A 24,441-nucleotide genomic window follows, 5' to 3' on the forward strand; every position below is an offset into this window, starting at 1 on the left:
TCGCGGTTACGTTTCCGGCTCTAGCAGCTCGGGGGTGGGCAGCAGCCCGATGCAACCCAAGGCACCTCTGCGTTATCGAAAGCTTGTTTGGCAGCTGTCCATGGCTTTGCTTTACCTGGTCAGCGGAGCAATGCTGGTCTCGAGACAGCTGTTTGTCGCCGAGACTGCGTGACGCTGGTCGAGACGTAGCCGGCCGACGGGGAGCTTGGCCGGCCTTGGCCGAGGTCAGCAGATGCAGTCCGCATCCAATCGCAGCGAGCCCGGTCTCCGCCCAGGGGGAGGTTACCGGTGGTGAATTTTCCAAACTCCTCTGCATGCCTCCCTCTGGTGCTGCTTCCGCCATGTTTGCTGCGTGTCAATGGAAGAGGCTGTGAGGTGCTGGTGGTGCTGGCTGGGCTGCGGAGAGTCCATGCGCGGTGTTTCGTGTGCCGCACGGTGAGGGCATATGCTTGAGCAGCGAGATCGGATGAACCGATCGGTTGCTCGGTGATGCTTGTTGTGGAACAGGACGCGCCGCGAGTGCGAAGCCGCAGCGACCAGTGACATTCCGTGGACGACGACGAGGCAGGAGGACCGAGACGGGTATACCCGGTGTGTGCAGTCGGGGTTGATGAATGCACAACGATGCGCGCCACGAATGTCACAAGGGCGGCTGCAACTGGGGCGCTCCACTGCTCGGCTCTACCGGCCACCGCCCGCCGGCCAGCCAGCCAGCACCTACTCCACCACCCTCGTCTCCACCCCTCCCTCGCTCATCTCTCTCCATCGCCCCTTGTCCTTGTTCACCTGTTGCACAAAGCCACTGGCGGCGACTGTGCACCGAGCTCGACCCAAACATCCATCCATCCCTTGCTTGTCCACCGCCGATCGCGCCCCCTAAAGCTCTGTGCTGACAATTGTCCTTTTTCGCTCATTGCCTACCGACCTCGCTCGTCTTCCTCGCCTGTCTTCCCCTCTCCCGACTCTGATCCCTTTCGCCGCAAAACATCTCACACACATACACACACATACACACTCGACCCGAACATTCGACTACCCTGGCGACTCGCTTTTCTCATCGCCTCTTCATCCGTGCTCCACCTCTCGTCGACTTCACCGCGTCTCTCCCCCTCCACTCAATTGGTCACCGCACCCGCGCCGCGTGCCCCACCGGCTCCTCAAAACTTTTTTGTTCGACCCCCCACGTCGCCCCGGCCTTCCCCCGCGCAACACTTGCATCCCACATTGTACTCGTCATCACTTTCCGAACACGACGTTACGACTGCAGTCGTTGCTCTTAAAGGCCCACCTGTGATTGTATAGGGCTTCCCCGAGCAACCCCTCTTCCATTTGGCCCGGTTTTCTTGATCATGTCTACTGAGGCTTCTCCGCAGCAGGCAACTCATCTTCAATCCGTGTACTCTCAAGTTCCTCCCCACATGACTACCGCTCAGGACCCCCAGGACCGTGGCTACGCCAACGCCGGTCAGCAGCAGCAGCAACAGCAGCAGCAGGACTCGGCCCCCGACTCGCCCGCGGTCCAGACCCCCGTCACCAAGGGCAAGAATGGTGCGACTGGCCCGGCCGAGGGCAAGCCCAAGCCGCACGTTTGCCCCATCTGCCAGCGTGGCTTCACGACTGGCGGACACCTGCAGCGTCACCAGCGGATACATACGGGCATCAAGGCGTTCAAGTGCCCGTACCCGGGCTGTGAGACGCGTACCAGCCGTCAGGACAACTTGCAGCAGCACTACCGCACCCACCTTTCCCCCACTCTCCGTCGTGGCTCGGGAACCGCCGCCCGCCAGGCCGTCGCCGCGGCGATGATGGCTGCCGGTCTCAAGTCGTCGACCAGCAGGCAGCCCCGCAAGTCGAAGAACTCGCAGGTTGGCACCCCTGGCTCGTCTTCTGGCGCCTCTGTCACCCACGGCCAGTCGCCCTACCAGACCCCCACCCAGGCGACCGCTCCCTACGGTGGCTACATGTACGACGCGACTGGCCAGCACGGCGGCTACCCTCCCTACGGCGGCATCCCTCCTCCCGGCGTCTCCATGGCCAACGCTCAGTCGGCCCAGTCGTCTCGCGTCGCCTCGCCCGTCAACGGTCACTCGTCGGCGAGCTCTGTCCCGTCTGCTCACCACCAGCAGTACTTTGGCCAGCCGTTTGCCCAGCCCGGCGGCTACGCGTACCCGCAGTACAGCCAGTCGCAGGGTGGTTACCGCTACGGCGCCCCGAACGCGATGCCTCCTTACGGAGCGCCCCCCTCTCAGCACTCCATGTACTCTGGTGCGATGGCCCAGGACCACCACCAGCAGCACATGTACTCACCAGTATCGGCAGGTGGTTTCAGCGCTCCCCACAGCGCTCGCGACTCGTACGGTTCGGCCATGGCTCAGGGCGGCTACGCGTCGCAGCAGGTCATGAGCAACGGATACCCGGCTCGTCAGCAGACCTCGACCCCGCTCTCGGCGGGTGCTCACGAAGACATCGATCCTCGTTACCGCAGTACTGGAGCTCCTCGTGCGCTTTCTCCCCGCCGCAGTAGCCTGACTCAACAGGGTGATCTCCTCGCTGCCAGCTCGGCCAACGGCGCCTCGTCCTCCACTGCGCAGGCGAGTGCTGGCACCTCGACCGCGCGCGGCACCCAGCAGTTGCAAGCTTCGGCTCAGTCGTACTCGTACGCCCCCAGTGCGCACCTGTACGGTAGTGCCCAGCACAGCAACGGCATGGCGCAGCCTAGTCGCGATGGTCCTTCTCCGATGTCGTACAGCGCACGCCCCAGCGTTGCCAGTTTGACTGAGGCTAATGGGTCGTCGAAGGGTGAGTACCGATAAGCACGTGGGGGTGCATGGTTCGAAACCTAAGGGAAGGAGGAGCTAGGCTCGTGATGTGGCGCAAAGGGTCGCAGGAGAGAGATATGGAGGAGGAGGCTCTGCGCGCCAGCACCATCGACGACTTTGCGACGCCGCAACGACGCCACCGACTTTGAGACATATCCACCACCACCTTCCTCGATACCCCGGCTGTCGAAGGCTGACCATTCCAGCATACTACTCGATCAAGCACGAATAGAACTTTTTTGACTTTTTATCTTGCATGTACTTTTTCCGCGTTCCTCTCGTCTCCGCTCGCGCTCTCAACAAATCAAGCAAACCCCAATCACCATCAACACCAATTACCACCCTCACACTCCACACTTCCACCATCAAAGAACGCTCTCCGTCTCATAAAATCCACGAAACACCACCATCACATCCTCCTCCCTTTACCCAGCACATCCCCGCGGTCCCACCCGTCACAACCTTGGGTTATACCAGGCCTCCAGACTATGCATGTTGGTCCGAAAACTGTGTTGCAAGTTACAATGAAGATTAAAGTTTCAGGCCCAGGTGGTCGTCCCTGGGTGACTGACCCCCCTAGGACAAGCGGGCAAGCGCCTCCCGTTCAGCCTTGGGCAGCATGAGTTCCGTCATTCTCCAGCGTCTATTACTCTTAAGGCCAGCAATAACCTGCTTGATCCAATCATCGTTACCGCTCCCAGCTCCAGCCCGGAGGGCACGCAGAATAAGCCCAAGCGCATCAGGATCAAGCAGGCCGTCCATGACCTTGGAGATCACGGCGGGCGTGTAGTGCCGAAGATAGGCGAAAGCGTCCTGTGGCGAGAGGCCGGCAAGTGTGCGCAGGAGGGAGAGACCGGCCCCGGCTGCTGTGGAGTGCGGGTTGGAGGGCGGGGCGAAGCTGGGTGCGGGCTGGGCCGGTGGTTGGGGAGGTTGGGCGCGCTGAGAGGGAGCGGGCTGAACAGCTGGAGGTTGAGGAGGCTGAACAGCTTGAGCAGGCGGGGCAGACTGGGAAGCAGCAGGCCGAGGATTGGGAGTGGGCACGGGCGAAGGGACGCCAGACTGGACCGCAGACTGGACCGCAGACTGGACCGCAGACTGCACCGCCGTGTTCACAGCAGAGGGGACAGCCGACGGAGGAGCGGTCTGGACCAACGGCTGCCTCACATGCGCAGGCGCACTCTGAGCAGGAGGCGTCGTCCGCGTCGTGCTGACGGGCACGAGGCCCGGCATCCCGCTGCCTCCATCTGCATAGCTCCTCCGGGCAGCTTTGGCCGCCTTGAGGGCCGCAAAGGAATTCCTCGGTTCGTTCCCCGCCGTGGACACTGATGGCGTCGTCGGAGCTGTACTCGGAGGCGTAGTGTCCACGTCCATTGCCTCGCCCGATGCCTTTCGCCCCCCCTGCACCGCCTGCGTTTGTCCCGCCTGCGTTTGTCCAGCCTGCTCTCGCGCCCACCCCTCGGTATCCCTCCTCTTCTCCTCCTTCTCCCGGGCCTGTTTCTGCAAAGCCGCATCCCTCGCCCTCCTCTCGGCACTACTCTCCTGCTGCCTCTCTCTAACATCTTCGCCAGCCCAGACCCGTGCCCTCTCGGCCCTTTGCTGCTCCCCGCTCCGCGTACTCCCATCAGCGCCTTCACGCCTTATGAAGCCCTCCCGTAAACTCTGGAGACCGGCCTGCGACCCCGGATCACTCTTTAGGTGTTGGACCTCGAGATCGTTCCTTATCTCGGCAGAGAGGGTTTGGATCTCGGGCACTTGCGGAGCGGACGCGAGGGTGGAGAGAGCAGACTGCGGCTCGTTCATCCCCCTCTGTGCCAATGCTAATCTGTAGAGAGGCTTGGGGTTCGTGGGGTCCAGGTCGTGCGCGCGCGTTGCTGCTGAGAAGGCTTGTGGGTACCTGTGGTGTCAGCGCTGTCCTCGGCGTTGAAGTTCCTCTTGTTGCCATTGCCCTAGTAGACAAGAGGAGTAGGGGGACAGGGAGGGACAACCCGCTCCGCGCACTACGTTCGCGATACGTTCGCGATACGTTCGCGATCCTCGACAGCTCGCTCCGCTCGCTGCGCTCGCTACTCGCCGCACTCACTCTTGCAGATTCAACCGCGCCTGAGCCAGGTTCGACCACGCCTTGGCATCCGTGCTGTCCTGCGAGACGGCCTGCTCGTACAGATCGGCGGCGCGCGCCCAGCGGCCCTGTCGGAAGAGTTTGTTGCCCTGATGTCAGCGACGAGCGGCGCGAGGCGGTGAGCAATAGAGGAATGCGCGGCGGTGAGCAATAGAGGGGTGCGCGGCGGTATACTTTGCCTTCGTCCTCGCCACGTCCTCAGTACGTCCTCACCATCATCCCGTGACGCTGCTCTCCGCTGCCTTCTCCTTTCTCGCTGTTGTCACTCTTCCGGAGTGAAGAAGCCTTGCTCTTGTCTTCTCCGAAAGAGGAAGAGGGAAGGAAATGGGAAGGGCGGATGCGTGCGGACTCACCTCTTCTCGCAACGACATGGTGTTTATGTGGAAGTGTCCAGAAGCAACATCGCCGAACTGGGCTCGGTCATTGCCTTTGCTCCTTTCGTGCGAGATCCTTTCCGTGTGGACCTGTTTGGGGCCCCGCCGCCCTCCACCGTGTTCTACCTCCACTCCTCTGTGACTGTGACTGGCGTACTCCTCGTGTGTCTCACCGTCGCAAACTTCGTACGTGGACACAACACTCAGCCTCACACGACTTGACTGCAGGGGGAGGCCGTGGGAAAGGATGAATCTAGACAGGACGTCCTCTGATGCTGACCCCATCCACTAAACCTCTTCTTACGAGGATGTTTCCTCATTTACTTCGCACCCTCCGCCCTTTCTCTGCCACACAACACCGACAGGCAACACACCGGCGACACACCCCGCGATAGCACAGCTGACGCTGTGCTCCGTGCTATATGTAGCCCTATTCATGCGATGGACAAGTACACTATGCTATGTCTATTACAACGAGTGCTTTAATCTAGGCTCTCTTTTTGGGTCACACGCTGTTTCTCTACTTCCTCGGTCTCTCTGGCGCCATTAATGCTCTCGCGCACTCCTTCCTGACGATGCCGAGGCCCACGCTTGCTCAGACGCCCACCTGCCCATACGCTCGCTCGCTCACGCTGCGCGTTCGCTTGCTCACCCAGACGCCGCTCGCTCGCTCATGCCCGGCGCATCGACTTCCTCGGCCTTGCCTTGTTCGGCGGCGAGGTCTTTGGCGACTCGGTCTTGCCCTGCCTCGTGCTTGCGCGCGTGATGCGGCGCGGTGGCTCTGCGGGCGCCGGCTCCTGGCTCTCCGGCGGCGAGGAGAGGTCGCTCGTCGAGTCGCCTGCCAGCTTGCGCTTGCCCTGTACGGGCTCCATGCTGACGTCGCGGGCGACATCGACTGGCCTTATCGTCTCCTTGGCTCCCGCCTTTGGCGTCGCCAGGTGCCCATTCTCCCGCACGTCCGCGCGACTAGCCGGCAGGGGCGTCGCGAGGTTGTCGTCTGCGTCCGCGTCGACCGTCTTGTCCCGCGGCGGCGTGATCGGGTCCATTGCCTGGGCTTCCTCGCGCTCGTCGGCCGAGGCCAGGCTGCTCCCTACCATCGCCGTGTGGATGCGCAGCTTCTCCATCGGCTGGGAAAAGGACTCGTCCCCGCTCGCGCCAGAGGGGCCGCTCAGGTGCTCCGCGTTGCTGCTGTCTCCGTAGTTGGTCATACTGACCGTCTGCGGGCGCGTCCACGCCGTCGCCTCCATATCGACGTCGTCGCGGTCGTCGTCAAAGTCGATACTGTCGAACGACTGGATGTTCCACATCGAGTCGCCACCCAGCGCCTGCGACTGTGACTCGTTCGGCAGTGACGACGGGCCCGCCAGCCACTCGTGCTCCAGCGCCTGAGCCATCGTCATGCGCCGCTGCGGGTCCTTTTCCAGAAGCCGCGCGATAAAGTCAACACCGAGCTCCGTCACACCCTTCTCCTCCAGCGTCTGCCGGTCAAAGTCGAGGTCGAATCGGGCCCGGATGCGCTGCTCCATTGTCAGGTCCGAGTTGTCGTCGAAAGGGAGCGCCTTGGTCATCATTCTGGGGTCAGCTAGGGTAAATCTTCGCGTAGCTCACGAGTAGACAATGCACCCGATGGACCACGAGTCGACAACATTCTCGTAGCCAGGCTTCTGCCGTGTTTGCATGACGATCTCGGGGGCGAGGTACTGCGGTGTGCCGACCATCGACCTGAGCATCGTGCCAGCGTCCACCATCTTGGCGAGACCAAAGTCGGCTATCTTGATCATGCGGCCCTGCGACGACGACTCTTTCGTGAGCAGAATGTTCTCCGGCTTCAGGTCTCGATGCGTAATGCCGTTTTCGTGCTGCGGTCAGTTCCTGTAAACGCCGGTTAACTCACGCAGTAGGCCATCGCGCGGCAGATCTGGAATGTCAGGTCCGCAGCCTCCTCTTCCGCTGAGGTTAGCGTGACAGCAGCTAGTACAACCCACGCAGTCCGCCTTTCGTATCCATGATGTAGTCGAGGAGGTCGCCGCCGTCAATGTACTCGAGGACGAGGCAGATGTGTTGCGGATCCTGGTACGACTCGAGGAGGCGGCAAATGTTGTCCTGCTTATCAGCGGCGTGTGTGCGTCAGACTTACGTGTGTGAGCTGCTGGCAAATGTCGATCTCGCGCTGGAAGAGCTCGAGCGTCTTGGGGTTGTTGCCGAAGCGGTGCTTGACGATTTGCTGCATGTCAGAAAGTGCGATCGCCGCATGCCGATCCGTATGACTCACTTTGATAGCTCGCAGGTCACCGGTCTCGACGTCAACCGCCTTCCTCACCTCTGCAAAGGTTCCTTTTCCAAGCCTAATGTCAGCTTATACCGCATGAGCTAGCTCACGTTCCGAGCATCTGGTACCGCTCGTACACCTCGCCGACTGGCTCCTCCATCGCCTTGCCCTTGTGCCCGACCGAGCGGAAGATGTAGCGCACGTCGTGGTTAACGAGCGTTTCCTGGTGTCCAAGGCTGAGCTCGTCACCGTGAATCAGCATACGCTTTGTCTTGAGCCGTTCTCCGTTCACCTGTGGTCAGTTTTGAACGGCGTTTGCACAACTCACAAAAGTGCCATTACTGCTCTTCAGGTCCTCGATCCAAACCTCCGGCTCCCCCTCGCCCTCTTTCAGCTGCTCGATGACGGCCGACTGCGTCGTCGCATTCCCGTTCGGCGCATGCAGTCCGAGAGTGATGACGGCGTGCCGGTTCGATACGCGCTTCTCTTGTAACACGACATCGTTCTTGACCGAGGCGTGGGCGCCGCGTCCGATCTGGAGCCGAGGCTTGGCCCACGGCAGCTTCAGAATGTCGTGTTGCGGGTTCGTCGGGATGAGGATGGCCCCTGGGAGTCAGCTGCAGTCGTGCGAACTCAGCTGCCTGCCGGTGGCAAGGTGCAGATGCGATACTCACAGTACTTGCGCCTAGGCTCGACCTGGGAGTTGGCGAATTGGCTCGCCTGCTGGTCGGGCAATGGTTGGGAGAGCTGTGTCGCCTCGAGTCCGTAAGCCTCGTAGCTGTCTCTGTCGAGAGACTCCTCTTCGATGGACTCGGGGACGAGTGCCATGGTGCCGACAGCTGGAGGGGCGCAGTGTGTGAACGAACGTGTTGGAGTGATGGGGGAAGGTGTGCGATCGGGGTGCCAACTCTTATAGCAGCAGCGGGGTGGGACGCGTGGTGCGCTTGCGCAGTGTGGCTTGTTTCCGGGTATCGCGCAGGGAACTGAATGGACTGATGTGTGGACAAGGACAAAGGTAGAGTGTGATGAGTCGAGTAGGATGTAGGTTGTCGGTCGAGTGTTGTTTTGGCAACTTGACCTAGCCCTCTCTCTCTCTCTCCGCACCAGACGTTCCTCATTCCTGCCTGACCATGGATCCTGAGTGAGACCTTGCCATGACCAACTTGCGACGCGTCCGGAAACAAACCCACGCGTAGAGCATATATCACGTGAGTTCCAACCTCCACCTGGCTACATGCGGTCACCCAGCGGGCACCAAGGAGGCAGGAGGGACGGGGGCAGATTACCGGTTGAAGGCGGAGGGTGTCATCGCGATCCTAGTCGACCGTAACGTCGCAACCACAACTCGCCACTAGTCATTTCTCACACTAATCGCTCACCACGAGCCCACCATGGCCGACAAGACTGACGCCGCCGTGTCCAACAACGACGCCGCCAAGGACGACGCCAAGGTCGACACCCCTGTCGCCGACGCCGCTCCCACGACGCCTGCGACGCCTGCTGCGGACACCGCCTCGACTAGCGATGCCAAGAACACCGATGCCGATGCCGGCGACAAGAAGGACGGGGACAAGATGCCCGCTGCGGCCCCGGCACCGACGATTGAGCAGTCCCTCGAGGAGGGTATCGGTAATGTCGTCAAGGGCTTCGGCTCCATCTGGGGCGTCATGAAGGCGAGGGTGAGTACGACGAGCGTTGCGCAGCAACGCATGGGCGTTCCGAAGGATCGCTCTTCCGCCAAGGGTACCGTCCGTGCCCTTCTTTTACAGAAGCTACTCAGCTTAGGTGCGGCCTGTAGAGCTAACGATCAGTCCGCGAACACGCTGAAGCAGGTCCAGACGCAGGCGAACAAGACCTACCAGCAGCTGCAAGACGACATGAAGACGCTGCAGGAGACCAAGGTTGAGGTGACAGCGAAGAATTCGGCGCAGTGGGAGGCGGAGCAGGAGGAGGCGAAGCGGAAGAAGGAGGCTGCCGCCGAGGCTGAGGCGAAGGCGAAGGCGGAGGCGGCGGAGGACGAGAGCTCCGAAGATCCCTCCGACCCGAAGGGCAAGGGCAAGGCGCGCGCGCGGGACACGCCTGAAGCGGGCCCGATCGCAGACGCTGAAGCGACGGCGCGCTCTCTCTTCTCCCGCCTCAGCACCCAGACCTCGGCGCTGCAGAACACGCTCCAGTCATCTCTCTCGACGACGCTGGCCAGCGCCCGAGCGAGCGGACTCGACGACCCGGCGGCCCTCCGCGCGCGTCTGGCCGAGAACCTGCGTCTCTCGGAACTGAAGCTGAGCCTGCAGCAGGCCGAGAAGCTTGCGGAGGGGTACGTCGCCAAGGGCCGGGGCGCGGCCGAGGCGTGGGCGGCCGAGGCCGAGCGCTGGGTCGAGGAGAACGTGAAGGTCGTCCCGCCGCCGAGCAATCTGCCCAGCGGGGGCTTCGACGCCGGGGAGTGGTACGCCTTCACCACCAGTGCGCCAGCGACGGGTCCCGCGACGCCGCGCACCGAATCCCCTGCGCCGGGGCTGGGTCCCATCGCCGGGTCGAGGAAGGAGGCCCTTCTCGCGCGTTTACGCGCCGATACAGCCCTGTTGCTCGTCGACCCGGCCGCGGAGACCGAGTCAAAGGAACGGAGGGAGGAGTACGCGAAGTGGATTCGGGAGAATGCCGAGAAGATCCCGGGCGAGAAGGAGAAGGAGGTCGGCAACGTGGGCGAGATCCGCATGGCGCTCGTGCCCGAGCAGCTCGACGATGGCGAGTTCTGGACCCGGTACCTCTTCCACAGGGACATGATTGAGGAGCAGGAGAAGAGGCGCAAGGCGCTGCTGATGGGTAAGTTAGCTCGAGCGGAGCGAGAGCGCCAGAGCGCCAGAGCGCAACTGCGGAACGCAGCTACGGAGCACAGCTACGATTCCAAGGTGTGGTAGCTGACATACAGCCACGAGCACGACCGAGGACGAGGAGGACTTTTCCTGGGACGACGGCGACGACGACGACGAGCAGCCCACCCCGACTACCAGCATTAGCAAGGACAAACCGACGCCTTCGTCCACTAGCACCGCTACGCCCGCCCCCGCTGCCCCCGCCGCCGCTCCGGCCGAGAAGGACGCCAAGGCCGAGCCCAAGCCGAGCTCCAAGGCCACGTCCCCGAGGGACAGCGAGGAGAGCTACGACGTCGTCAGCGGCCGGACGACGAATACGGCAGCGACGAGCGACAGTGATTCTGACTGGGAGTAGAGCGCGACGAACTCGACGAGCAAAGCGAAGCGAGTCGTGCGAGTCGTGCGGCGCCCTTCACTTCATGTCAGAGCAGGCTCGCTCGGTCCTCGCTTAGTCCTCGCCCCTCACCTCATCCAGTCCGAGCGCAGCGAGGACTAGAATCTTGTAAATAAAACTTGCATGTAACATATGTACCGAGCAGCACACAAAGGTTGCTCCAGAATCGCTAGCTAATCGGGGGAATCCTTTTACAATAACTTAGAAAACTAACTTTGGAATGGGGGTTGGGGATGGAATAATACTCGTCGTTGCTCGAATTTCGTTCGTTGGTATGTATGTCGGGGTCTCAGTTTTCGTTGGAATCCATAACGTTACGTTTGGTGATATATCGGGTGTCAAAGGAGGGTGAGCGGGTGTCGCACTCTGGGCCCCTCTTCACTCCTTCTCTCTCTCTCCGCGAGGCAGTCGGCCCTCGCAGGACGAGCACAGGTCTTCGCAGGTCCTCGCAGGACTCGCTGCGCTCGTCCTGCTCGCTGCTCGCCGCTCGCTGCTCAGTCCGCCTTCAAATGCCCCACCATAGCACTAACCTCACGCCCATCAACCCATTCCCCCGTCCTAAGCCCGACCTTGACTTTCCGCGCCCCCGCCTCGTCGGCATTGGCCAGCGCCTGCCCCGCCGCCATAGACTGCGCGACTTCGCGCGCCGCCTCGGCCTCGTCCGCCTCTGCTACGCCTGCATCCCGCTCGCCGGCCTGCAGACTGCCGAGGGCGGCTTGGTCCTGCGCCTCTGTGCCGTGGTACTGTCCCTCGGACAGACTATGCGAGCCCGAGGAGTACGTCGCACTGCTGTAGGCGTGGGGGTAGGGGAACTGCGCGCCCCCCGCCGGCTGGGGATAGAGCGTTGGTGATTTTGAGGGAGAGGACGGCGGGGGTCCGTTCGGCTCGGCGGACTGGGTTTGCGCTAGCTGCGCTGTCGCGGGGAGGTTCGGGTGCGGGGTCGGGAACTGCATCGAGGCGCCCTGCTGTGGCGTCGGAGCCGTTATGGCCTGGCCGGCCGTCCAGGCTGCGTTCTGGCCCGCCTGCGCTGAGGTGGGCTGCGCGCACGCCGGGCGCGTCGGTGCATCGTTCAGCACGGCCTGTACGCAGGCCGCGCCTGGCGCTCCGGGGCCGTTCGCCTGGTTCACAGCGTACTTGGCTGCCAGGTACGAGGCGTTGTTGGTCGCTTCGGCGCGGGTGTGTTCCCCACTCAACCTCGCTAGGGTTGGCCGGTGCGCTTCCGCGCTCATGCGCATCTCGTTGCGCTCGTCGTGCTCACATCCGACCGGTTTCACGAGCTTGTGCGGTGACTCGAGCCCGGCAGGGCGTAATGACGTGTCGCCGCCGCGCATGACGCTCATTAAGAAGTCGAGGAAACGGTGCCCGTACGTGTCCGGGTCGACGCAGGAGATTGTGATCGCGTTCTCCGTCATGCTCTTCCACGCGTGCTCTATCCGCTTGGAGAGGTTGTAGGGCGTGCAGATATCGATGATGCCGACATAGTAGATCATGTCCATGGGCTGGTTCTGCTCGTCGGTCGCCTGCAGACCGCCCTCGTCCTGGTAGAACAGGAAGTGGCGGCGGTCCGCTGAGCCGCCCTGCGGCAGCTGCGACGACGCGTTTAGCAGCCGCTTCGGGTCCGAACGTGCCACTGCCCGGCGCACCGTCTTCGCCTCGGCGCCTGCCTTGACGCTCGACGGCTTGCGCCGCACAGGCATCGTCTGCGGGTTGAACACGGCGAGAGTCGTCTCACGCAGGTTGTCCCGGTTGCCGCGCTCCATGTTGTGGATACCGACGAGCAGCGAGTAGTCCATGACGTTGATCTTCTTGAGGAACTCCATGTCGCGACGCAGCTGCTCGGTCAAGAGCGCACGCTTCTCGGGACCAAACTCGAGCGTCCGGCCGCGGTTCACCCAGTTGATGTCCTTCAGCACCGCTCGAGGGTTCGTCTTGGCCTTTTCTTCCGGGTATTCGCGTCCGTACGCCGAGCCCTTCAGGTCGTACGTCTCGTGGATGTCGCGGTGCGGCGGGAACAGGTTGTTCATAATGACGAAATGGATCTTGCGCCCGCGCGGCATCTTGACACGATGCAGACCGTAGAAACGCGACAGCAGCGTGTGTGGATTGTTGCGAACATGCTCGTGGTAGTCCTTCAGAATCGAGCGCATGAAGCAGTGCTCAGAGTGCGAGATCGTCTTGATGATGAACCGGTAGTCGCGCGAGTAGTAGAAGAAACTGCCCGACTTGCCCGGCGATCCCAGCTCGCTCAGAATATACTTGGCCGTCAATGACAGCAAGTAGTCGGCCGGGTCGATGTGGAAGTAGTCCTCGCGCAACTCGCGGAACACCCACGGCGCATAGTCTTTAAACTTGAAGTCGTACTTGGCCGACGGCGTCAGCTCGTTGCCGAGCATATCGAACGAGTACTTGTGTCGTGCGACATAGTCCTCCTCGGTCAGCGGCCGCTTGATTTTGGCTTGGCATCGGGACACGGCCACTCGAATGCCCGTCAGCATGTTGTACATGAGCACATAGTTGCGGTGCCCCTCGCCGACGAGGTTGCCGACAAGAACCTTTGCCTCTTCCGTCTCCTTGCGGCGCACGGTCACGCGGCGGTCGGGCTTTTGCGCAGGCCCAGCCTGTTTCGGCGAGGATGCGGTGCCGTCTGCGGGATCGACCGTGATGTCGGGCGCCTGCTGCGGTGAGACAAGAAGGCTCATCTTCTTCTGGCGCTTCTGGAGTCGCTCCCGCCTAAGGATGTCTGCCTGAGCCAAGATGTCGGGCGGCAAGTTGATATTGCCATCGAGCGACTGTTGCGGACCATGTCCTGTTGACGACACACTGCTGCTAAGCACGCGAGGTGCCATAGGCGGTGTGGGTTGTGTCGGGTTTGTGTTCCGTCGCTGTGGGGCGGGACGTCCGGCGGCTGGCGGTGGCAATGGTGATGAAGAAACCGAATTCGGAAGGTCAACGGCGTTGAAAGGCGGCGACGAAAACGAGTTGCGCGGCAGCGAGCTCGCATCGTCGTCCGTCAGCATCCCTCGACCCCAGTCGGGAGATGCGCCGGGTTGAGGATCCCGCTGCGGCGCCAGTCGTCCACTTCGAACCATCGACAGGCTTCCGGCGCGGCTCGACGTGGAGCCGCTCGACACTCGCCGCGCCATCATGAATGGAGCGACGGGTGGCCGCTCAGTCGAGGCGTCTCGCGAGTATGCCGACGGTGGTGGCCGATGTGAACCCTCGCTCGCGTTATCAATCGAGGGCGCAGGCAGCCGATGTGATCCTTCGCTCATCGTGTCGATCGAGGGAGCGTATGCGGCGGTGGGCGTCGGGGCGTCATCCTCCTGCGGTTCCGGCTCGGACACGAGCGCTCCTCCAAACGTGGGCGCGGGTGGCTGTTGAATCTGCTGAGGCTGTGGTGAGGGCTGAATAGTCTGCGGCGTTTGCTGCTGCAATGGCAATGCGTGAGTGCTCTCTCCCGCCTCCGTGACGGGTTGCAATTGCGCGCTGAGACCGGAAGCTGGCGGTGTCGCGAGATCATTTGGCTCGACTCCCGTAGAGCCGACCGATGCAGCAATCACGACCTTCTCCTGGTGCGAGATGTTGTTCCGGTCCTCGAACACGGCCGACACAGTCGTTGCCTCCGTGACAGCGACGCTCGGGGTGTAGTCACCGTCGCTGGCATCGCTTAGGGGCGGACTTGGCGGCGCGCCCTGCATGACGGGGCTGCGCTGGCGATGCGGAGACGCGAATCGGCGCGCGGCGTCCTTGCTGTCTGGTGTTCGGCGGAAGACGTTCGATACTTTCTTCATGATACGTCTTGGTCCGGGCTCCTCGATCTCGGCCGCCGGTGCCAGCTTGGCGTTTGGCGTCCTGGGTGCCGCGAACCCGTTCGTGTTCGCGCTCACGTTCGCGTTCGCCTTTGAGTCCAGGTCGAGGGAGAAGCCTCGTGGTCGTCCTCGCTCCTCGTCGAGGGAGAAGAAGCGCTCGTTCTCGTCGTCACTGTCGTCGCTGTCGGGCTCCTGGGACGTGTCCGAGTCGCCCTCGTCGTCAGTCGCGGTCTCGCCCGAAGCCAGGCGTTGGAGGTGTGGGGGAAGGGGAGGTAGCGGGTCGTCCGAGTGGTCGGGGTGATGCACGAAGTGGTAAGGATTTATGCGCGGGGGCGAGGCGGAGCCTGGAAGGAAAGTCAGCATGCACGTTTTGGAGTGTTGAGTGTGATGGGCCGTGGGCTCTCGGCGCCCAGGGCGTGGGTTTTCGGCGGGCGGCGGGCACGAGAGATCCTGCAGGCGTTGCGCGCCCCGGAATGGCGTTGCAGCCTGCCTTCGAAATGCAACTCACGGCCGTTGACGGTGTACGGTGTCCAGTCGTCATTGTCGTCGTATCGTTGCTGCGTCGCAGCGACGGCGGGGGTGCCCATGGGCTGTGATGCCGGGCGGGGGGATGGTGTGGCCGGGTGTATGCAGTCGGGGGGTTGAGGAATCGAGGGTTCAGTCGGGGATCAAAAGGTCGGCGCGTGGAGGAAGGGCGATCGGTGGTGGAGTGTTGGTGATGGTGTCTAGTCCGGGGTCGTGAGTAGTCGGGGGTTGTCGATGCAAGGGAGGGAACAAGGACTGTGAGAGTGTGTGTAGCAGATAAGAGATGACAAGCAACAGGCGAAAGGAGAGTAGTAGTGGTAGTAGCAGTAGTGCAAGAGTGAGTGTGCTGGGTGGATGGTCGCTGCGGAATGAATGTCTGCATCGAGTGCTACGGTGGTGGCCAAAGCTTGGCCCCTTGCCCCTCTCGGTCTTCCCGCGCCGCCAGTAGGTACACCACACACGTGACTCTTCCTGAACGCAGAGTCTGTTCTCTTTCTGACACCGGGAACGAGTTACGGGAATGCGTGCGCAGCAGAGTCTTCGTGTCGTGTCTTCTGCAGATCTGACTGACAGAAGCACAGAAGGCAGAATGCATGCATGCATTGCAATGCAGTGATGATCGCAGATGTGGAGCTTGACACGGGGAGGAGGCGCTGTATCCGGCCATCGCAACTCGCAGCACTTGCAGTGCATCGCGACACGGCCACCGCAGGGAAATCAGGAGTCCAGACCTGTCTCACAATCAGGCTTGCAGCCGCACTAGTACGAAGGCTCGCAGGATGGAACAAGGGAGGCAAGAGGCAGGCGCGCCACCACGTGGAAATTGCCGGCCCTCGACTTACAGAGACGCGTGCCTGATTCTAGGTCTGTCAGCGAGATAGCATCGAGATATTTCGACGGACACAACCCTAGGCCCGCATTTCGTCATATCCGTCTCTCCGCTCCGACGTCCCACATCGCCGTCGCTTGGGGCTTATCGTTGCGATTCAACACACATCATCATGATACCGAGAGTACTCCGGCCATCATCGACACGCGTGCTCACGCCTCGGACTGGAGCCCTCCTCGGGGCTAGGGGGATCGTCGCCCCTGCGCCCGAAGATGCTGTCGGCGCAAGCAAGCCTGCCGCCGCCAAGCTGAAGAAGAACGTCCTCGAGGTATCTGGCCCCGACGCTGCCAAGTTCCTCAAGGGTCAGATGTGCAAGGACGTCGAGACGCTGGGCGGTGGCTACAGTGGTTTCCTGAATGCTAGCGTGAGTACACTCTCACTTTGTGCGCCTTCCCCGTCTTCCCTTCCTCGGAGGAAGGTGATGTTACGGAAAGCGCATTCGCGGGCTACATCGCTTCCTCCCTTAGCTGAAGTAAGGAGTGTGTGGAGCTGACAACAGGGCCGCGTCCTGCACACCGTCTTCTCCATCCCGACACCGAAGGGCTACCTCATCTCTTGGGAGCCCGGATCGCCCTACCCTCTGGAGGAGTTGCTCAAGCCCTTCCGTCTCCGCTCAAAGGTCAAGTTCCGAGACGCAACAGAGGAGTACGACGTGTGGTCCGCTTGGGGTCTCCCCGCGTCCCCGGACCCGAAGCACCAGTGGCGTTTTGGCTCGGGCGGAGCTGCTGAGCGGCTATGGAGCTGGGACGGCGACCGCGCCCCGTTGAACCTGAGCGAGGGCGAGGCAGGGACTTGGGATCTCCGAGCTGGCTTTGGACCAGAGGCGATGGGCAGGATGGTGTTTGCGCCGAAGGGAAAGAAGCGTGAGTACGGCCTGTGCAGCGCCATGAAGCAATTCCGTCATGACCCCTCCCAGCTACCCTCATACCGGAACGCTAGCTGACCCCAGCCTCCGTTCTCAGCGAGCACGACGAAGTCGCCCTGCGTGACTACACCCGTCGGCGCATGTCACTCGGTATTCCAGAGGGTGACGCAGAGATTGTACCAGGCCAGGCCCTCCCGCTAGAGTCTGACATGGACATCCACGGCGGTGTCGACTTCCGCAAGGGCTGTTACCTTGGCCAAGAGTTGACTGTACGGACGTACCACACGGGAGCCACCCGCAAGCGTCTCTTGCCCCTACGCCTTTACCCGCTGGGCACCTCCAGTTCGCCGGACACGACGAAAGCCGCCGTCGACTCGCTTCCCCCAGCCCCGAAGCTGGATGGACCAGCAGACCTGAAATGGGTCCCACCCTCTGACGCCAAGTCACAGCGTCCCAAGCCGGCGGGCAAGATCATGGCCGTGCTGGACGGAGAGGAGGAGGGCGGCCTCGGTATGGGCCTAGTGCGTTTGGAGTACGCCGAGCGGGCGTGCTGGGGCGGTCTGTCTGGGCAGCTGCAGGCCGAAATCAACGGGGAGAAGTGGATGGTGGATGTGGACATGGGCGAGGCGTTCGGGCAGGCGGAGAAGATCAAGCCCCCGCCGCCGCCCCCGGAGGACGACTAGGCGAGCCGCAGGCGAGGCGAAGCCGATTGAGGGGGGAGTGGGGGTTAGAGTAGATTCAGAAGCAATGCATTCACTGTTCGCAATAATGTTCTGCATGTGTCTATGTTGTCTTAGAGCATGTCGTCAACAGCCAGCTCTTCCATTTTGGCGACGACGTCGTCCACCTCAGCCTTTCCCTCCTCCTTCGTCTCCTTCACCTCTCCCTTGGCGGCCGCCTTAGCCTCCCACTCCTCCCTCAGCCGTTTCCGCTCAGCTTCCTCCTCCTTCTCCTCCCTAGTGCACTTAGCGCAAACACACCAAAACCCATACCCGTCCCTGAGAGCTTGCCTGCGCGCACGACGGGGGAGGTTGAAGTCGACATACGACACAGTGAGCTCGTCACCCGGGTGAATGGTGCGGCGCGCGAGCATGGTCAGCTTGTGGGTTCCGCGCACGCCGCGCGGATTGGCGTCGGGCAGCGGGGCGGGGAGGGACGTGGGGGGCGTCCAGTGGCGGGGGAGATTGCGCACCTAAAAATCGATCAGCATACATTCCCTCTCCAATATCTTCAATCCTCAATCAAGCAGACTCACCTGAACATTCGGCTCGCAGGAATGGTTCATATGGCAGTGGAGCGCATACAGGCCCCCGCTGTCCTCGAGGTTGATATTGACCAGTCCAAGCAAATCAAGGAAGGCGTCGTACGAGAACCACCTCGCTTCCTCTTCCGCGGTCAACGGCTGGATCTTGCGTCCCTTCGCGCGCGACTGGAGCACCGCGTTGAACTTCTTCCCACCCGGCGTGCTCGGCGCGGGGTTCAGCGCCGCGACGAGTGCGGCGTGTCCGTCGCGCCACTGGGATTCGACTTGGGCGGAGCGTTTCGGCCTGCATGTCAGCTTCAGTCCCAACCCGATCCAGCTCGGCAGGGAGCGCGGGTGAAGTCAGGTGAGCGGGGAGAGCTGGCCACCCTTCGCTCGCCCGCCCGCCTCGCTACGCTCGGCGCACTCACCAGTCCTCCTTCCCCTCCTCCCTCGTGCGCATGTTCATGCGCGCCATACTCTCCCAGATGCGCTTCTCGATCGCCTCCGCCGCCCCTTCCTCGCCCCAAGCCCGCTCGCCGCGCCACTTGGCCAGAATGCGCGCCGCAGCGTCCATACTCCGCCACTCGCGCTCCTTCATGAACTTGTTGAGCTTGGCGGCTCCGGGATTGACGCCCTCGCAGAGTAGCACATGGTGTGAGCCGGAGCTAGAGCCGCGCGACATGCACAGCCTGTTGCAGAAGAAGGCGTCGCTGCAGTCCTTGCATCCCACCACGGTTGGCGGCGGTGGCGCCCACAAGGCAAGACAGTGCGTGCACAGCGTCCTGTCACGGCAGTACTCCTTGATCTTCGGGTCGGGGGTGGCTACGAACGGCTCCTCCTGCCAGAGCATCTCGCCCTGCTCCAGCTTGCTCCGCGCGACTAGGCCCTTGCCCTTCGTGCCCCCAAAGAGCTTCGCCTTGACCTTTGGCGCGAGCGAGGGGATGTCGAGCGTCTTGTCCAGACCCGTTTGGGCCACGAGCTCGTCCTCGGCAACCTTGCCCGCCGGCATGGAAGTCGAGGCGTTAGACGTCCCGCCGAGGGAAGAGAGCACCTTGCGGAATCGCTTCTCCGACACTGTCCACTCGGGATGCGCCTCCTTCAGCGCTCCCCACAGCTTGACGATGCCGAGATCGGGATGAGCGGCTCGGACGGCCGTAACGGCCGCGGCCAGCTCCTCGTCCGCTGGCGACGGCATTGTGTGTAGTGGTGTATGTGACGTGTTGCCAGCTCTCGACGCTCTTCACTGTGGATCGCTCGTAACCCCCATCGCACATCGCTCGACAATCTCAACATTTAGGTCCCGACATCGCATCACGTGACTCACCCCACCAGGCCCCGCTCGCCACCCGAAATGTCAAAAGTTAGTTTTCCTGTTGCTGCTCACCGAGAAATAGAAATCTGGCGCACCTCGCTGTCGATCGACCCGGCAACAACACACCACACAGCGGCACAGATATCTGCGCGCTCGAACGCTCAGAGAAACCACACCATTTCCACCCTCCTCGGCCGCCTCGCCCGGGCTCTGACCCCTAGGCGCCTTCACGTCATGTCCGCCGAGACCATCAACGGCACCGCGCCGACCCCTGCTCCGGCTGCTGACGCCGCAGCTCCCGCAGCTCCCGCCAACCCCGCCCCTTCCACTTCCACCGACGTCCCCACCACCTCTGCCGAGGCGTCTTCATCTAAGCCCCAGCCCCTGCCCACGAAGCACAAGAAGCTATCGGGGTACGACTTCTACCGCGCAATCGGGAGCCCGAAGTACGTCGTCGCGCCGATGGTGGACCAGTCCGAGCTCGCGTGGCGCCTGCTGTCCAAGTCGCCTCTGCCCCCCGACGTCGCCGGACCTCCGGAGTGGATCGAGGCCCCGCTCCCCGACGGACCGGCCGGTCCCTCCCAGCCGCGCAAGTATGCGCGCTACGCGGGCGGCGCGCACCTGACCTACACGCCCATGATCCACGCAAGGGTGTTCTCAGAGTCGAGGCAAAACTCGCGCGGCGGCGACCCCCAGTTCAACATTACGTGCAACGAGGAGGGCAACCGGAAGACGCTGGCTGGGATCGAGGGCGGCGATCGCCCCCTGTTCGTGCAGGTTAGTCACCAATTGGCAGGCTCGAAATTCCCGCTTACCCTGGATGGATGGATGAGTGTAATACTGACTTTGCAGTTCTGCGCAAACGACCCCGACGTGCTCCTGTCCGCTGCGAAGAAGGTGCAGAACCGGTGCGACGCGGTCGACATCAACTTTGGGTGCCCGCAGGGCATCGCGAAGCGGGGCAAGTACGGCTCCTTCCTGATGGAGGACTGGGACCTGATTGCCCGCCTCATCTCGACGCTGCACGTCAACCTCACTGTGCCCGTTACGGCCAAGTTCAGGATTTTCCCCGAGGTCGAGAAGACGGTGCGGTACGCGCAGATGATGGAGGCGGCGGGCGCGCAGATCCTGACCTGCCACGGCCGGCTGAGGGAGCAGAAGGGCCCCGCCACGGGGCTGGCCGACTGGGACCAGATCAAGGCGGTCAAGGAGGCAGTCAGCGTGCCCGTGTTCGCGAACGGGAACATTCTCTACGCCGACGACGCCCTCCGCTGCATGGAGTACACGGGGTGCGACGGCGTCATGTCCGCCGAGGGCAATCTGAACAACCCCGCGCTCTTCGCGGACCCGAAGAGCCCCAACGCCTACGTCGCCGCCACGGCGCTGGCGCGCAGGTATCTCGACATTGTGGCCAAGCTCGACACGCCCACGGCCGGGAGCGCGATCAAGGCGCACCTCTTCCATCTCCTCAAGCCGATGCTGGACGAGCACGAGGACCTCCGCGTCATCTTTGGCAAGCAGGGCGTCGACGACAAGGTCGCGTACTACCGCGCCGCACTTGATGAGGTCGAGAGCGCTTCCCCCCTGAGCCCGTGACCATGCCCGCGACCCCGCTCGAGGAGAACGGTTACCGCAAGCTGCCCCGCTACATTGCGCAGCCGTACATCCGTGCGCAGCCCATCAGCTCCGAAATCGGCGGCGTCGAGGAGTTCGAACCCGGAGCCACGCCCGCGGGCTCCCCCGGCCCTATCGGCGGACGGGTGCACATCAACACGCCCTGCGTTGGCGAGAAGTGTGGCGGCAACGCTGCCGCGCGCTGCCCCACCACCGCGTGTCTGCTGCACTGCCGCGAGATCCGCGCCATTGCCAAGGGCATGGATCCCGCCGAGGCGAAGAAGAAGGCGCTCTCCGGCGGTCTCGTCGGTATGGGATGCGAGGCGCACGAGGCCAAGCAGGCCGAGCGCTCCAAGCGCAAGAAGGAGAAGCAGGAGAGGTACCAGGAGAGACAGAGGCAGAAGCGCCAGCGCCGCCGCAGCCGCTCGCGTGAGAGGGAGAGGGAGAGGCGGCGCAGCGATGCTGCCGAGGAGGCGGCCATGAACGCCGCTCCCGCCGAGCTCACCCCCGCCGAGCCCGTCGCCAACGGCACGGCCAACGGTACCACCAACGGCACCACCGTGTAGAAAGCGTAGATAGTTTCTTTCATGGGTATATTCGTGCATATAGAGCCAGATAGATGTCAATACTTTGTATCACCTCTACTCGACCTTCCAGCGGCCGACGGTCGTGTCGCTGTCCTCGTCTGCGTCGAGTAAGAGCTCGAGACTCCAGACACTAAGGAACAGCGCAATGTTGACCCATCGCCACCACGTCTGGCTTCCTGCGTCGAGCACTGCGGGTCAGTTGCCTTCTTCACCTTAGATAACTCACGAAGCAGGTGCGTGTACACAGCGATCAGGATCGCACGGCGGTACCCGAGGACGATGGTCGTGATGCGCATGTTCTGGGCGTCAGTTCAGCTCGCACGTGTTAACTCACAGGGGGCTCCTGGCCAAGGCTCTTACCGTCCCAGAAGGAGGGCGCCTCGCCGCTGTCATCCCATCCCTTCCGGATGGCGGGGACGATGCGCGTAGCCCAGTGCAGGACGCACACGCGGTAGATCAGCGAAAGGAGCAGATGCGGTGGGAGCGAGAGGCTGACGCTCCACAGGCTGTCGAAGATCGAGTGCAGTCCGCGTTGCAGCAGGGCGCTCACGTTTGGCGCCGAGACATTCTTGGGCACGGCCCAGTCATGCGACAGCCATCCGGTGCCGAACGTACGGGGCCTGGGGTCAGCTGGCATTCACAATAACATTAGCTAGACTCACTCCATAGCGCGCTCAGCCGCGCTCAGCCAGGCAGAGTACGCAACATAGAACAGAACGAGGGACGTCTCGAGCACGTTGGTGCGGCGGAGGGAGAAGCCAATGAAGGAGAGGAAGAAAACGGCAGCGAGCGCGGCACCGAGAAGGAAGGCGGGGAACGGCGTCGACGGGAACGCCCAAACAACGAGGTACAGGCCCGCGCAGTAGACCAGACTCGCGACGAGGAGGCCGACGAGGGCGCGCCACTCGAAACCTTCCTCCTTCTCGTCATCGTCAGCCCAGCCCTTTCCGACACGGCCGACGACCTGGATCACGAGCAACGTGCAGATGCCCTCGATGAGGGTGAAGACGGGCGATACCCAGCGAAGCGTCGACGCATACAGGTATGGTAGGACGTTGACGAGCGCGTGGCCAACGGTGCTACCCGAGGAAGGCGGGTAGAGGTAGTAGTACAGCGTAGTCAGAACGCAGGCGCCGCTGATGAACGCGCTGAGCACAGAGAGGATCGTTATGAGCGGCGCGGCGAGCGTGTTCTTGCACAGCAGCCGCAGCGTCGAGTATCCAAAGTGGTGCAGCGTGAATAGCAGCGAGAGCAGGAGGAACGACGGCGGGCCTGGGGCATTAGTCAAACGACGTAGGTGCGATTGGCTCCAATCTTACCGAGCAGGTCGAGGGCCATGGGCAGGAAGAGGAAGACCTGCGCGAACGTCGCCATGCCCCCGAGCCAGGCGAGGAGGTTGGCTAGCATGGCGAAGGGCGACGTTGCGGGAAAAGGAAGGTGGAAAGGAAGGTGTGGAGAAGACGAAGAAGTCCTGGGGCTGGATCAGGTTCAGTGGTTCCAAGTTTCGGGTTTGTTGACGCAACCGCGTGTCGATCCACTCACCCGACCCTCAATCCCCACAACGATATTTGTGCTTTTCGCTGAACCCTCTTTGTCTTCGCCCATCCTTCCTCCCATCAACCCCACCCCTCCCGCCTTCGACCTCAGTGGGGACAGTCACCATGCTCACCCGTCTCCGCCCTATGAGGAGCACGCTCGCGCGCGTCCCGCTGCGTGCCGGTGCCGCCAGCCTCGGAATGTCTAACCCGACTACGGCTACCACGGCCCGGATCGTCCAGCGCCGCTTCGCCAGCAACTCCGGCTACAACGGCCCTTCGAACCAGAGCGAGGTCACCCCCGACACCAAAAAGCGCAACGCTATCATCGCGACCATCCTCCTCGCTGCGGCCGGCGGTGTGTGGTACTGGGAGACGAAGACGCTGTTCGAGCCGGCCGAGCCCGACCTTCAGGTCTCGTACGGCTCCGGTAGCCGGCGCCAGACTGTGTCGTTCAAGCGCAAGAGTGTTGCTGAGGCCAATGCCATGCTTAAGGAGCACGAGGAGACGCGTGATATTGAGCGCCCTGGCAACCCTGTCGCCCGTCTCGACACCAACTACATTGCTTCCAACGAACCTATCGAAGACCGCTCCGCCGCCGATGTCATTCCCCGCGGCCAGCCCAAAGGCAGCTGGTGGGGTAGCGCAGCCCCTGCCGACGCCGCCAACAAGCCCGGCAAGCGTGACCTCGTCTTCGTGTCTGTCATCGACGGCCACGCCGGTGACGCCACGTCCCAGCTCCTGAGCAAGACGCTTCACCCTACCCTCACCATCGCCCTCGCTGGTCTTCAATCTGGCATCATCCGCGGCCACTCGTTCTGGCACAAGGCTTACGATTGGATGACCTTCAGCAAGGCGTGGACCCCTCCCCACGTCGCCGACGCCCTCAAGCACGCCTTTGTCACCCTCGACGACAACATCTGCTATGGCGCGTCGCGCATGCTTCCCAACCTCAACCGCGACGACCCCGCGCAGATGGCCAAGTTCCTCGTTCTCGCCGAGCCAGCTGCCTCGGGTGCCGTCGTCGGCACCGCTGTCGTTGATTCCGAGAACGTCGACCTCTACGTCGCTGTCACTGGTGACTGCCGTGCCGTCGCTGGCTGGCAGGCGCCCGATGGATCGTGGCGTGCCGACACTCTCTCCGAGGACCAGATGGGTGACAACCCCAAGGAAGTCGCTCGGTAAGCTTCCGATGCTGGATTAGTAGCTGACAACAG

The 24,441-nt window shown here is 62.6% G+C and overlaps 9 protein-coding genes across 9 annotated transcripts; 6 read left to right on the forward strand and 3 right to left on the reverse strand.

The window, feature by feature from the left end:
• Positions 1 to 1,349: 1,349 nt before the first annotated feature.
• Positions 1,350 to 2,813, forward strand: A1Q1_00234 (transcriptional regulator nrg2; the record flags this gene model as incomplete). The annotated part of the gene is made up of 1 exon (XM_014326562.1): positions 1,350 to 2,813. The coding sequence occupies one exon, from the start codon at positions 1,350 to 1,352 to the stop codon at positions 2,811 to 2,813; it is 1,464 nt and encodes a 487-aa protein (XP_014182037.1).
• A 582-nt stretch (positions 2,814 to 3,395) lies between these two features.
• Positions 3,396 to 5,309, reverse strand: A1Q1_00235 (uncharacterized protein; the record flags this gene model as incomplete). The annotated part of the gene is made up of 3 exons (XM_014326563.1): positions 3,396 to 4,713; positions 4,900 to 5,006; positions 5,292 to 5,309. The coding sequence occupies 3 exons, from the start codon at positions 5,307 to 5,309 to the stop codon at positions 3,396 to 3,398; spliced, it is 1,443 nt and encodes a 480-aa protein (XP_014182038.1).
• A 3,663-nt stretch (positions 5,310 to 8,972) lies between these two features.
• A1Q1_00236 (uncharacterized protein) lies at positions 8,973 to 10,496 on the forward strand (the record flags this gene model as incomplete). Its single annotated transcript, XM_014326564.1, has 1 exon — positions 8,973 to 10,496. One exon carries the CDS (start codon positions 8,973 to 8,975, stop codon positions 10,494 to 10,496), a length of 1,524 nt encoding a protein of 507 aa, XP_014182039.1.
• Positions 10,497 to 11,339: 843 nt separating this feature from the next.
• Positions 11,340 to 15,241, reverse strand: A1Q1_00237 (putative 1-phosphatidylinositol-4-phosphate 5-kinase protein; the record flags this gene model as incomplete). Its single annotated transcript, XM_014326565.1, has 3 exons — positions 11,340 to 12,431; positions 12,489 to 14,998; positions 15,163 to 15,241. The coding sequence occupies 3 exons, from the start codon at positions 15,239 to 15,241 to the stop codon at positions 11,340 to 11,342; spliced, it is 3,681 nt and encodes a 1,226-aa protein (XP_014182040.1).
• Positions 15,242 to 16,180: 939 nt separating this feature from the next.
• A1Q1_00238 (uncharacterized protein) lies at positions 16,181 to 17,616 on the forward strand (the record flags this gene model as incomplete). The annotated part of the gene is made up of 3 exons (XM_014326566.1): positions 16,181 to 16,432; positions 16,568 to 16,931; positions 17,018 to 17,616. 3 exons carry the CDS (start codon positions 16,181 to 16,183, stop codon positions 17,614 to 17,616), a joined length of 1,215 nt encoding a protein of 404 aa, XP_014182041.1.
• A 2,106-nt stretch (positions 17,617 to 19,722) lies between these two features.
• Positions 19,723 to 21,084, forward strand: A1Q1_00239 (tRNA dihydrouridine synthase; the record flags this gene model as incomplete). Its single annotated transcript, XM_014326567.1, has 1 exon — positions 19,723 to 21,084. The coding sequence occupies one exon, from the start codon at positions 19,723 to 19,725 to the stop codon at positions 21,082 to 21,084; it is 1,362 nt and encodes a 453-aa protein (XP_014182042.1).
• A 278-nt stretch (positions 21,085 to 21,362) lies between these two features.
• Positions 21,363 to 21,668, forward strand: A1Q1_00240 (uncharacterized protein; the record flags this gene model as incomplete). The annotated part of the gene is made up of 1 exon (XM_014326568.1): positions 21,363 to 21,668. One exon carries the CDS (start codon positions 21,363 to 21,365, stop codon positions 21,666 to 21,668), a length of 306 nt encoding a protein of 101 aa, XP_014182043.1.
• A 75-nt stretch (positions 21,669 to 21,743) lies between these two features.
• On the reverse strand, positions 21,744 to 23,096 carry A1Q1_00241 (uncharacterized protein; the record flags this gene model as incomplete). The annotated part of the gene is made up of 6 exons (XM_014326569.1): positions 21,744 to 21,865; positions 21,916 to 21,988; positions 22,136 to 22,257; positions 22,305 to 22,309; positions 22,352 to 22,961; positions 23,009 to 23,096. 6 exons carry the CDS (start codon positions 23,094 to 23,096, stop codon positions 21,744 to 21,746), a joined length of 1,020 nt encoding a protein of 339 aa, XP_014182044.1.
• A 254-nt stretch (positions 23,097 to 23,350) lies between these two features.
• A1Q1_00242 (type 2C Protein Phosphatase) lies at positions 23,351 to 24,409 on the forward strand (the record flags this gene model as incomplete). The annotated part of the gene is made up of 1 exon (XM_014326570.1): positions 23,351 to 24,409. One exon carries the CDS (start codon positions 23,351 to 23,353, stop codon positions 24,407 to 24,409), a length of 1,059 nt encoding a protein of 352 aa, XP_014182045.1.
• Between the last annotated feature and the right edge of the window lie 32 nt (positions 24,410 to 24,441).

The sequence above is a fragment of the Trichosporon asahii genome (genome assembly GCF_000293215.1).
Source record: "Trichosporon asahii var. asahii CBS 2479 unplaced genomic scaffold scaffold00018, whole genome shotgun sequence".
Lineage (NCBI taxonomy): Eukaryota > Fungi > Basidiomycota > Tremellomycetes > Trichosporonales > Trichosporonaceae > Trichosporon > Trichosporon asahii.